At 42.7% G+C, this 13,514-nt stretch overlaps 2 protein-coding genes across 6 annotated transcripts in view; both read left to right on the top strand.

Moving 5' to 3' along the window:
- Nucleotides 1-13,514, top strand: part of LOC135348965 (probable methyltransferase TARBP1) — a 69,386-nt gene that overhangs the window by 1,294 nt on the left and 54,578 nt on the right. For all 5 annotated transcript variants that reach the window (XR_010398832.1, XM_064547374.1, XM_064547373.1 and 2 more), the window contains 2 exons: nucleotides 8-77; nucleotides 913-1,064. Coding sequence is in view for 4 of the 5 variants with exons in the window: in XM_064547374.1 (XP_064403444.1) it covers nucleotides 8-77; nucleotides 913-1,064 (222 nt within the window). In the remaining variant the exon portion in view is untranslated. Of the gene's footprint in view, nucleotides 1-7; nucleotides 78-912; nucleotides 1,065-13,514 lie in introns of those variants that run through there.
- On the top strand, nucleotides 6,938-13,504 carry LOC135348978 (uncharacterized). The gene has a single exon (XM_064547410.1). The coding sequence runs from the start codon at nucleotides 8,973-8,975 to the stop codon at nucleotides 9,924-9,926; it is 954 nt and encodes a 317-aa protein (XP_064403480.1). The 5' UTR covers nucleotides 6,938-8,972; the 3' UTR covers nucleotides 9,927-13,504.

Below are 13,514 nucleotides of genomic sequence, written 5' to 3' on the forward strand. Positions count from 1 at the left end.
CCTACAGGTACACATTGTCAAACCTGTCAAAAAACACCTGCAGAGTGTATTAGATGCTTCAAGGCAACAGATCAATGGTACGTAAAGTTATGCACCAACTCTGGTCTAACGTATGGGCTATACGGCATTTAGGTTATTATGCCTCGAGGCGTAGCTGCACGAAGGATACTGATTGTGTGTGTGTGTATTCTAAGTAGTTACAACTGGAATACACACACACACGAAAACTAACAGCTTCTAGCCACGTTCTCTTAGATTTTGATTTGTGGATTTGCAAACTAAAGCTTCTTTCTCGAGTTATGGCTACAATGAAGGCTGTTGCAGTCTCTTCAGAAGCTTTATCTGTTCGCACAAACGTTCTATTCAACTTATGAGTTAGCCATGCGCTAAAGCGCTAGCTGTTTGTTAGCTACAAGAGCCAAGAAAGAACTGCAAAGCTGGCACTGTACTGCCAGAAGCAGCCCTTGTGAACTCTTGACTTCATTGCAGATCTACCCCCTTTTACATTGACAGGAAATGCAAAATACTAATTAAAACTTCTACATTGTACATCTATACATGCCTTGAAGATCAAGCCATCAGATAGACTTTTGTTTCATTAAGTATAATGACTGTGTGGGTTCAGTAGTAAATGATTATAATGCAATTGAGGTTAAGCGTACATAATTATTATAGCCTCGTGGAACGGCTACTAAGCGCCACTCCAATGTAAGGGCCATGCTTCCCTTATTTTCCCACACTCCTCCCAAATTGGTTTGTTTTGTTCTATACTTGTGCGCCACTGAAAAGTCATAATTCATTTTTTGCGATGCTATAATTAGAAGAAAGACTACTCCCAAAGCGTACTTAAGTCTATAGTGTAGTTCCGTACATGATGATACGATTGCATAATTTTGTGCTTTCCATGCACAGATCGTCATGTGCTACACATGTCCTGGGTGCACGTAGTCCTGTCCCGTGTGTTCGACCACCATGAGGCCAAGTCTATCATACAATGGGGGGTGAGCGAGTGTTTGGGGATGGAGCTAACCAACTCACCTATTCTCTACCCGGAAAACTGGAGCGTGAGTTGCACTGAGAATGGAATGTGTGTTTTGTAGCTTGAAATCACCAAGCTTGGTCCAAGCTTGCATTAATCGATGACCTCCTACAAATCTCCACAGTATTATACTGTGGAAATTAGTTATCTTTTGCCCTGAAGTGTACTTGCAATGTCTAGCTGTTTTCGTTGGTATATGGTCCTTCAGATTATTGTAGCCAGAGATCGTGGCATTGTATGTACATGTCTAAGACCCTTCTCAATAATTATTTCTACCATTACATTTTGTGACTTGTGCTTTGCATCTCACTTGGAAGTTTGGGGCAAATAGTAAAATGCAAAAACTACTTGAGAGAAGCTTACATTTGTAAGCAAGCCATGGCACCACATATCAAAGATCTTTTCCATGTATCTCAAGATAGTTGCTTTGCATTTTCTATTTTCCTAAACTTCCAAGTGAGCTGCAAAAGTGCTTTATTATCGCTATTAGAGGTATGTGTATAATCATTAGTTGCAGGCTGACACAATCATGCTAGCTCCTTATTAGGAATTTACCAGTTCAGTGGGAGGTATACACATGCATGCAATCCAGAGGAGGTATGACCATAGAAAAATGGATTGGAAGTGCACGTCACTTGATGTCATGTTTTACTATGCTCTGTACATGCATGTATCAGGGGCGTATTCAGTTAGGGGCTCAGGGTGCTCAAGCACCCCCCTAAGCTTACTGTAACTTGCTGGATAGCTGAGAGCTGAGCCAGCACTAGCCAGATAGAGATTTTATACTGATTGGAGACCACACCTTCAGATGTGTATGAGGTCAAATAAGTTTCCTAGGCATGCATACTGTGACTCAGGCTGTGACTTATTAAAGCTGCATGCTATATTGCTATAATTAACATGCATGTCTATTCTAAACTGACCCAACTATCACCAGCAGAGGACCTAGAAAACCCTGATCACACTCTACCAAGTAAATGAGGACAATAATTATGCCTCGAGGGATACGGTAAATCTGATTGTGTCTGTGTGTGTGCAATGTCCATATCTTCTGATCCCATCACAAAACTTATACAAGGCGGAAAATAGTACGTAATGGTTAAAAAAAGAGATGGCGAAAGGCCATGCAAAATTATCAGAAGGAGTAACAGTGGCCGAAGGTATGCTCTATGAGCGTAGGTCAAGTAGGTGAACAAAATTTGTAACTTTTGGTGAATTTTCATGGGCTTGTAACTAAGACATTATGGGACTAAAATTGGATATGGTTATATAACTTATGGTAATTAAGGTATCTATTATGACAAGTTTTGTTGAAATCTGAGGGGGTGCGATTTTTGTGTGTTGAGGTTGACATGGAATATCCCTAATGTCAACAGCGGAGGGTTTTAAATTAGCACTTCAATACTCTAGTTTGGTTATTGTCAGACTGACTGCAATTTGTAGTAGTGTTTGTGTTTAAAATCTGTGTTCTGAAGGAGTACCCTATTGCCTTGAGCTATTATACGTAGGTAAGTGTGTACAGTCCTCCAACCAAAGAGAGGAAGTTTTTTTTTCACGTTTCAGTTTGAGCGAGGGTCCTCAGTGGTGTCGTCGCCAGGGTCTGTGCCGGTGCCCGTGTCTTCCTCCGTAGCGTCGTCCACAGTCGCTGGTTTGCTCCGTAGGTGTGCCCAGAGACGAGCTGCCCGGGTAGCCTTTGTGCCAGAGTGGGAGAGATGACGGTTGTCCAAGAGGAGATCCAGGGCTGCGTTCTGTAAGGCCCAGCAGGCCCGTGCACTCGTAGGTAGAGGGGGGGAACGACGGGGCATGGTAGTCCGGAGCTCGACTTGAGAAAGCACAAAGGTAGCTTGAATGTGGAAAGGATAGCTATTCTGCATTTTTATGCCTGGGTGCGCTGCGCTAGCGAGGTATACGGTAGTGTGTTTGTGTGTCTGTGTGTGTGTGTGTGTAGACTGCTACAGCTGCTCAGGGATGAATCAAGTGCAAGTAAGAGTTTCTATAGGCTTCTAGTCATGTTTACTTGGATTTTAATTCGTGGATTTGCAAAATAATGCTTCGTTCTCGAGTTATGCCTACTTGGAATGCCATTGCAGCCTTTTCAGAAGAGCACGTAGCCAAACTTGTTTACCGAGTGTTGCTACTCTACTTAGTAGTTAGCTCTGTACTAGAACGCTAGCTATTGGTAGCAAGAGTGAGAAGAGAGCTGCAAGGCTCTGCTTAATGCAGCCATTAAATTTTATACTTGAACTTTTGGCATCGATCGTTTTTAACAAAAATCATGGTCGATCATTACCCACTCTCTGAGTTTTTGCATGCAGCAAAATTAAATTGTTTATCATGTGCATAAAAGCTATTAGTAGCTTTATGTTATGTAGCTTTGGCATCTCCATCGAGGCATCAGCACCTGCGGTGCTTTCATTGAACCAGCAACTGTTGACTGAGAGATAGTTCTAATACTGATTACAACAGAAAGAAACGGCTACTGGAGATCGCTTCTCTACCAAGGTAACTGATACTGCACGTGCATGGCAACCCTACTGCGCATGCGCAGTCAATTACCTGATGCAACCACACCCAAGAACCTCAGCCCTACTGTTGCCATTAACCATTGTTTAGTGCACTCCTAAAACACACTGTTTTGAATTTTTTTGCGAGAATTTTTGCTAATAGCCCGAGGTAAATTTCCTGGAACTTTGACAGGTTAATGGTCAAATCCGTTTTGTTTATCTATAATTACCGTATTTACTTGTTTAAACGCCGATGTAAAAGCTCTGTCTTTGTCAATAAACGTCCATGTGGGACGTGGCACTGTGGGTGGAGCTGAAGTAGCACGTGAAACCAGTTGCAAGCATGGCAGCATAAAATATTCATGACGGCAAAGAGAGAGATACTGACACATAGGGAGAAACACCATTCCTACCACTTACGATTTAAGCTGAGAGCTGTGGCAGCAGCGAAGAATAGCATAATGACTGCTGCTGTGCAAGAAGGTGAAATAGACATAACAATAAACGCCCATTTCAAATAACCGCCCATCTCGTTTAAACGCCCCCTCTACAAATGTTGCTAGGAGCGTTTAATCAAGTAAATACAGTATGCTTCCACAAACTTGAGGGAAAACGATTAGGCCACTCCAAGTCCAGTTTCTGGTCCACCGCCTGCATCAGATTGGATTTCTATCTCATTATTTCTACTACTAGTACACATATAGCCTCGATACCAGGCCGCACTTCCCACTTCACTTAGGGAAGTGGGCTTGGTATCGACTGCTTGCGCATGCGCTAATATCCCCCCGGTATCTGGGGGCTTTGGATAACATCGTATATTCTCAGTAAAACTATGGCATCACAACGAACGGAAGTGGATTGAAGGAAGTAGATAGAAAGTTCTATTGAAGGTTTCTAGCCCATCGGATAGCATTCTCTGATAGCTACCCTTAGCCTGCTATGTTAACAAAAGGCTCACAGCCTGCAACAGTGTGGATGACAATCGTCTGAACGGAGTGAAAGCTGACAAGAGCCTATATGGACAGGCCACGCCCGTTTAACATTAACTTTGGTGAAAGTCTACTATACTACTGCTACTGATTCTATCAGAAGAAAATGGCTGTACAACAAACCTACAGCTCTGTCTCTAGCTAGCTAGCTATATAGCTCTGTGTATGACTTTTAGGATATTTTCTCTGATGAATTCTGTAATAATAGAAAATTTTACGGGAAATAATTTGGCGCATGCGCAAGCAGTCGATGAAGGCCGGTGAAGGAGGCTAGTACACATGTCACAATGGTCCACATGTCACAATATAGTGTGTTAATGATATTCATTTTGCAAACATGATATTCATAAGGTGGAACAAGCAAATAATGAATATGATAAAAGCTGTCCGCCCGCATGCAATTAGAGAAACTTTGGGACCAGAAACCAGAATATCACTTGAGGGCATAGATAGGCTTGATTCTGACCTCCTTCCGTGCAACGGGCGGTGGCATCCGACTAAGATCCATGGCAAAGGGGGGCTTTTTGCTGTTTTCGACCCAACCCTACTATTAGCACTACCTGCTAATTAATGATTATGAAGTATGTGTAACCATAGTCACAATCATGCTTATTAGGCATCATTAGAATGGAATGCAATCAATAGTGCAGTGACTGTGTTTCCTGAATATTTATGCTCTACTAGCTATGACCACTAGTCTATGTAGTATATAATAGTTTTTGGCCAAGCTATAATAATAATTATACGTACATTTGCTAGAGTGTTGCTTGTCAACAACTGGGAGTAATATATTTCTTTGATGGCTGTCAGTGCTCGTGGAAACAAGAAAAGAACTTGTAAATGGAGAGTCAGATGGTTCTACTCTAAGGGAGCCTACTTGGTCTTGGTATGGAATCTGCTGGTCAACTTCTCATTTGCTACTACCCTGCTATTGTGTTTTGGTCAATCAATAATTGGTTATCTTGCATCAAGTCCGTATGTGTTCATACTGATAGTGATTGTACTTGTATGTTCTCTTGTCATTTCGGCTCCATTATCAGGTTGGCTGGCTGATTCTAAACTCGGAAACTTGAAGGTTCACAAAATCGGTATTTTTCTAATCTTTTTGTCGACTTTGGTGACATGTGTGCTCATGTTGACAACTGAGTTGTTTAACAGTAACAGTCTTAAGCTTTCAATTTTCAGTGTCATTGCTAGCCTATCTTTGTTAGGATATGGAGCTTTCTTATCTACCTCTGTCCAGCTAGGTCTTGATCAAATGCCTGAAGCTTCTTCAGAAAACATTAGTAGCTTTCTTAATTGGCATTATTTTATTGTTATTGCCAGCTATTGGATAGTTATAGTATTGCACGATATTAAAAATGAATGTGTTGATGAAACGTACTACCTGACTTATAACCAGATACTGAGCTTTTTCTCTGTGTTTTGTATGAGTATTGTTCTAATTTCGAATTTTTGTCTCTCCTCGAAGTGTCTGGTAGTTGAACCAAAAGCAACTCAGTCTCTGAAAACCATCTATCAAGTTCTCAAGTTTGCTGCCAAGCACAAGGCTCCCCTCAATCGCAGTGCTCTCACATATTGGGAGGAAGACATACCTTCTAGACTAGATCTTGGCAAGTCAAGGTATGGTGGACCGTTCACTACAGAGCAAGTTGAAGATGTGAAAACAGTATTTCGTGTCTTTTCTCTTGGTTTAACAACGTTGTTTGCATATTACTTCTTTACTGCTCTAAGTATTAATACAAAGACTATCACATTTTCCTCGCTAACCGAATGTGAAAATATCATTGTTTTTCTGTTTAGCTACATTGTTCCAGTAAGTTTCTTCATTGGAATGTTGGTGCAAGAATTTTTGATTTATCCTTTAGCCCGAGGCAAATTTCCTGGTACTCTAAAAAGATTTGAAGCTACATACTTCCTTATCATAACCATTTGTGTTGTGTGTCTTATTTTAGCCATTCTTAATTACTGTGAACTTGTCCCTAGTTCATCAATTGATGTTATTTTCCCAGTGTCTTGTGGTTTGCTGTCTGTGGTTTTCTTACCAGCAGAATTGGAGTTTGCATGCGCTCAGTCACCATACAATATGAGAGGGTTGCTTGTTGGTTTGGTGTACGTTAAGTATGTTGGCTCTATTTTTTTTGATGCCATATTTAGTATTTTAATGAGTAGTTTATGTACTAGTGAGTACTGCATCATCATTCAATGGTCTGTAATAGCCGTGCTCATTTTGTTTGGATTTGTGTTGTTCCTCTTCGTGGTTCGCCGATACAAGTTGAGAACGAGGGACGATGGTTTTGTAGCTCAGCAAATTATTGAAGAGATATACGATCGAAACCTCACTGCTGCTGCTCAGCTAGATCAACCACGCATTTTTGCAACTATGAAATGATATTGATTTTGTATGTACCGTATATCTTCTAATTTATCGGACAGCAAAAAATAATTATTTTGTAAATTGTCCGGGTATAATTGGAACAGACTAAGTACTGGAGTGTCCATTGTATTAGAACAACGAAAATTGCCCAAAAGAGTGTCCGGGGTAATTAGAAGTGTCCGATAAATTAGAAGATATACGGTACACTCATTTTGGATTTGACTTGTTTGGACACAATAATTAACCTGAGGCAGGCATGTAGGCGGTGACAGGTTATATATATATAGTGTCACTGTATAGTAGTCAGTCATTGTACGTGTCTGTTAGTGTGTTTGTTTCTATAAATTATGTATTCTTGTTTTGCTCTACTTAATAATGCTACGTTTATAGCATACTGTTTCACAATGACAATGAATGGATTGCAATGCACCCTCATTTATGGCCCATTTGTGAAACGTACAGCCAACCTGAGCATGCAAAACTCTTGGTGGGTGTGGTTTGCTGGCATTAAAACGTGAATATTCTTCCACGCATTGCCAAATAGCGAAAATTTCCCCGGTATAAGGAAATAACTGCTCTGTGAAGTTATAGGCATTGCAGTGAACAAGAAAATTAAGCAAGTCACAAATCCGCCAAAAGCAATGTTAGTGCCTTAGGTATCTCATAGCGACCACTCCAACCATTACTAGCAAATGACGTGATGGTCACAAACATGCTGCCTATAGAAACATCAGTTTAGTATTCCCTCATCAGCCATGTCCATGCACCGAGGAGAGCAGCTCTCTAACACAGTCAATGCGACCCTCAGGACAGTGGGAAGCACCCATAGCTTCCCCTGATCATCCCAATGTGCTTCAATAGCCAGGCTGATTTTTTTCAGATGAGGGTTCTTTCTTGTAAGCGTCGATGGCATCCGGAGGTTCAGTTGTAACCTCATACCCCAGAAGGAGCTAGGCGGGTGTGAGCTAGGTATAGGATATGCAATATATAAGTGGAGTTCACCTATCCTACAACAATGAGAACATAATACACATAATTATGCTTCTTGTCGGTCTCTAATCGTTTAATTGATCTGATTGGTCAGGTCGGAATTCCGTCCCAGCCAAAAGAAGACTAAAGTGCTCAGACTCTCTCCTGTCAGGTGCGGCTGATTTATGAGACTAAGTTGGCTGATTCATGAGACTAAGTTGAATCTTGCTGTGGTATTTTAAGAGCATATTGCTTGAGTTATTTATAGTGTCACAATCATGCTTGTCCTTATTAGGCATCCATCAACATATCTGTTGCTTGAGTGTTAGTGCTCTATTAGCTATGACCAAGTACGTAGTGTAATAGTTGTAAAGAAGTATTGGCCAAGAATCTGTGTTATTATTATTTTGCTATACGTACACTTACTGGAGTTGCTTCTCGGGTGTAATATAATATATCTTTGATGGCTATCAATGCTCGTGGAAACAAGAAAAGAACTTGTAAATGGAAAGCCAGATGGTTCTACTCTAAGGGAGCCTACTTGGTCTTGGTATGGAATCTGTTGGTCAACTTGTCATTTGCGACTACCCTGCTATTGTTTTCTGGTCGATTCACTGGTTATTTTTCATCAAGTCCATTGTATGTGTCGATACTGCTGATAGCCATTGTACTTGTATGTTTTCTTGTCATTTCGGCTCCATTATCAGGTTGGCTGGCTGATGCTAAACTCGGAAACTTGAAGGTTCACAAATTGGTATTTTTCTAATCTTCTTGTCGACTTCGGTGACATGTGTGCTCATATTGACAACTGAGTTGTTTAACAGTAACAGTCTTAAGCTTTCAATTTTCAGTGTCATTGCTAGCCTATCTTTGTTAGGATATGGAGCTTTCTTATCTACCTCTGTCCAGCTAGGTCTTGATCAAATGCCTGAAGCTTCTTCAGAAAACATTAGTAGCTTTCTTAATTGGCATTATTTTCTTGTTGTTGCCAGCTATTGGATAGTTATAGTATTGTACGATATTAAAATGAATGTGTTGATGAAAAGTACAACCTGACTTATAACCAGATACTGAGCTTTTTCTCTGTGTTTTGTATGAGTATTATTCTAATTTCGGATTTTTGTCTCTCCTCGAAGTGTCTGGTAGTTGAACCAAAAGCAACTCAGTCTCTGAAAACCATCTATCAAGTTCTCAAGTTTTCTGCCAAGCACAAGGCTCCCCTCAATCGCAGTGCTCTCACATATTGGGAGGAAGACATACCTTCTAGACTAGATCTTGGCAAGTCAAAGTATGGTGGACCGTTCACTACAGAGCAAGTTGAAGATGTGAAAACAGTATTTCGTGTATTTTATCTTCGTTTAACAACGTTGTTTGCATATTACTTCTTTACTGCTCTAAGTATTAGTAGAAAGACTATCACATTTTCCTCGCTAACCGAATGTGAAAATACCATTGTTTTTCTGTTTAGCTACATTGTTCCAGTAAGTTTCTTCATTGGAATGTTGGTGCAAGAATTTTTGATTTATCTTTTAGCCCGAGGCAAATTTCCTGGTACTCTGAAAAGATTTGAAGCTACATACTTCCTTATCGTAACCATTTGTGTTGTGTGCCTTATTTTAGCCATTCTTAATTACTGTGAACTTGTCCCTAGTTCATCAATTGATGTTATTTCCCCAGTGTCTTGTGGTTTGCTGTCTGTGGTTTTCTTACCAGCAGAATTGGAGTTTGCATGTGCTCAGTCACCATACAATACGAGAGGGTTGCTTGTTGGTTTGGTGTACGTTAAGTATGCTGGCTCTATTTTTTTTGATGCCATATTTAGTAGTAGTTTATGTACTAGTGAGTACTGCATCATCATTCAATGGTCTGTAATAGCCGTGCTCATTTTGTTTGGATTTGTGTTGTTCCTCTTTGTGGTTCGCCGATACAAGTTGAGAACGAGGGATGATGGTTTTGTAGTTCAGCAAATTACTGAAGAGATATATGATCGAAACCTCACTGCTGCTGCTCAGCTAGATCAACCTCGCATTTTTGCAACTATGAAATGATATTGATTTTGTATGTACACTCATATTTGGATTTGACTTGTTTGGACACAATAATTAACCTGAGGCAGGCATGTAGGCGGTGACAGGTTATATATATATAGTGTCACTGTATGGTAGTCAGTCATTGTACGTGTCTGTTAGTGTGTTTGTTTCTATAAATTATGTATTCTTGTTTTGCTCTACTTAATAATGCTACGTTTATAGCATACCGTTTCACAATGACAATGAATGGATTGCAATGCACCCTCATTTATGGCCCATTTGTGAAACAGCCAACCTGAGCATGCAAAACTCTTGGTGGGTGTGGATTGCTGGCATTAAACCGCGAATATTCTTCCACGCGTTGCCAAATAGCGAAAATTTACCCGGTATAAGGAAATAATTGCTCTGTGAAGTTATAGGCATTGCAGTGAATAAGAAAATTAAGCAATCACAAATCCGCCAAAGCAATGTTAGTGCCTTAGGTATTTCATAGCGACCACTCCAACCATTACTAGCAAATGACGTGATGGTCACAAACATGCTGCCTATAGAAACATCAGTTTAGTGTTACCTCATCAGCCAGGTCCATGCACCGAGGAGAGCAGCTCTTTAACACAGTCAATGTGACAGTGGGAAGCACCCATGGCTTCCCCTGATCATCCCAATGTGCTTCAATAGCCAAGCTGATTTTTTTTCAGGCGAGGCTTATAAGCCTCGATGGCATCCGGAGGTTCAGTTGTAACCTCATACCAGAAGGAGCTAGGAGGGTGTGATGTATAGGATTTGCATTCACCTATCCTACAACAATGAGAACATAATACACATAATTATGCTTCTTGTCGGTCTCTAATCGTTTAATTGATCTGATTGGTCAGGTCGGAATTCCGTCCCTGCCAAAAGAAGACTAAAGTGCTCAGACTCTCTCCTGTCAGGTGCGGCTGATTTATGAGACTAAGTTGGCTGATTCATGAGACTAAGTTAAATTTTGCTGTGGTATTTTAGGAGCAGCGTAGGAGGAGGAATATGATTAGCTGCAAATTCCCTGCGGTTAATTTTGGGTCAATGAATATCATTAATCACAGGACGAGGGAATAAATTAGGTGAGTAACTAGGTTACGAGCCCCCTCCTACGGTGCCCCATCACGGTATGAACATACCGGAGAAAATTAGAAGTAACTACAATAAAATAAAATAAAATAAATGGGGAAAATGGGTTGGGAGGGAAACAGCAAAGACAGCAGTCCAAATTTTATATTGCTCAGCCAATCTCACCACGAGGCAGTGCTTACTAGTCATGCGCCGGAGTAGATAATGTTTGCTAGGCCGCTCCGCCCCATTAACTCCGTTTAACTTCTGTTGGCTACGCTCCGAAGCGTCAATCAGCGGTAATCCCTCATCTACCCATCAGCCTTGTGGGGAGTTGGAGGGGTGGAGCAGCGTAGGAGGAGGAGGCCGTCTATGAATATGATTAGCTGCAAATTCCCTGCGGTTAATTTTGGGTCAATGAATATCATTAATCCCCAGGACGAGGGAATAAATTAGGTGAGTAGCTAGGTTACGAGCCCCCTCCAAAGAGAATCAATTTATCTGAGTCCACAGAGTATTTACGAAGTAGTAATTATATATAGGTACGTCACATAAACATAGTTACATCAATTAAGGTGCGGGTTCTGTACTAATAACTGCTGAATAGCTAGCGAGTTTGTCCCTTGGGGTGCGAATATAGAGTTGGTATGTCGAGCTTTTCCATCTGCCCAGCATTTGGATGACAGGTTCGCTGAGACCGTGGGCCTCGGCAGCAGTGGCGGCCCCAATCCGAAATGAGTGGCCAGCGTACCTAGAGGAGTCCACGCCCAGGCGCGAAAGAGCGTCTCGGACTTGGGACACAAATCTAGACTTGGTGAGAGGGCGTCCGTCCGCAAATAAAAATAGAAAACCCTGACGGTTACCTCGGAGCGCGAAGTATGACAGCAACGCTGTCACTGGGCACAGAGGATTATTGGTTCGGCCAAGGACTATTTCGATCCCTTGGCGAAACGGATCTGTTTTAGATGCTTTCAGGCGAACCTTGACCACTTGGGGATCAGCAATATTGTCCACTGACACGTCATTGAAACATAGGTGGGAGGATGGGTCGAATGCAGACTCCGATGGGATGGTCATTTCTGGTCTTGGGGTGGGGACCTTGGCAGCGCCAGCAGACATGCGCGAAGGTGCACTTAGGGCCAAATCTGCATACGCCGTTCCCAAAGTTAAAATTATGGCAGATCGGGGTTCCGTCTGGCAGTGAGCGAGCAGGCAAAGAGCGTTTGGGAGCTGTGGACTGGGAAGTGTTCTGGTGTTTTCTGATAGGTTCCCCAGTCGACGGCTGTTTTTGGTCTGTGAGTGGGCAGTTCCCTTGGCGGTGTTCTCCCGAGTGACAGATGGAGCACCATGCGTCCAGCGAGGAGTTTATATGGTGGAAGTATTTGGCATGGAGACCGTAGTCCAGCTGGGACCAGTCTATCTTGCCCAGGTCAGCCGTCTCCTGCCAGAAGCTGTAGTCATATAGCACCCAGGTTGGCCAGCGGAATCTCTGGCTGAGGTAGCCTATATTTTTCTGGTATAGCATTATGGACGTTGCCCTATGGGGGTGCTTCGTTAGTAGCACTGCTGTGTATAGTGAGAAGCACTGCACCCAGGTGCCTAGGTCCGGGATGAGCCGTTTTGGTTTTTTACTGGGTTTGCTGGCTGGGTCAGCGAATCGAGAGGCCTGTTGGTGGCGGCTGGTGCGTGGCCTTTTGCGGGGGGTAGTTCCGCCAGGTCCACAAATAGCTCTGCCAGGATAAGTTCGACCATGGTTCGATCGAGAGCAGGGAGGCCCGGGGCCACGACGATGGTCTTGCAGTGAGCAGTTGGGAGTGGCGTTGTCCCGCTGGCGGTTAATCCCACGGATGTTAGGGACGTGACGGGGGGGGGGGTGTGCCAAAGCCCGAACCTGTATGCATGGAGGCATGGGTTAGGATCGATTATTGTGCTGTGGGCGTGTACCCATTGGTCTGCGTGGACCTTAGTGGGTGCGTGTTCTTGTATAGAATGCTGAACCCATGCATGGTACTGCGCGACCTTTCGGGGTGTATGGATGCCAGCAAGGCAGCGGCTTGTGCATGATACCATTGTCCGCGTGGACTGTAGTTGCTTAGACGTGTGTGCAGCATTGGGGGTGATGCGTTCACCGAGTGATTGAACTGACCCTACCAGCAGCTTATGCATTGGGGTGATGCGTTCACCGGGTGTCCGCATGGACAGGGGTGCCAGTGGGCTTATGTATTGGAGGTGATGCGTTCACCGAGTGTCAGTAGGCTCTTAGGCCTTAGAGGTGATGCGTTCACCAAGTGTACCCTAGTTGCTTAGGGGTGTGAGTTATGCAATTGAGTTCACCGAGTGCCATGCCAGCAGGCCCTAGAGCTTTGAGCCCGCGCCTTGCAAAATACTAGTGTCCGCACTTATTACAACAAAACACAACAATAACCATAATAGTAAATAGAGTGATGCGTTCACCAGGTGTCCGCATGGACTGTGCTCACCCTAGTGATAATGCAGATGATGTATGCCAGCCACTTGTAT

This window comes from Halichondria panicea, chromosome 15 (assembly GCF_963675165.1).
Source record: "Halichondria panicea chromosome 15, odHalPani1.1, whole genome shotgun sequence".
Lineage (NCBI taxonomy): Eukaryota > Metazoa > Porifera > Demospongiae > Suberitida > Halichondriidae > Halichondria > Halichondria panicea.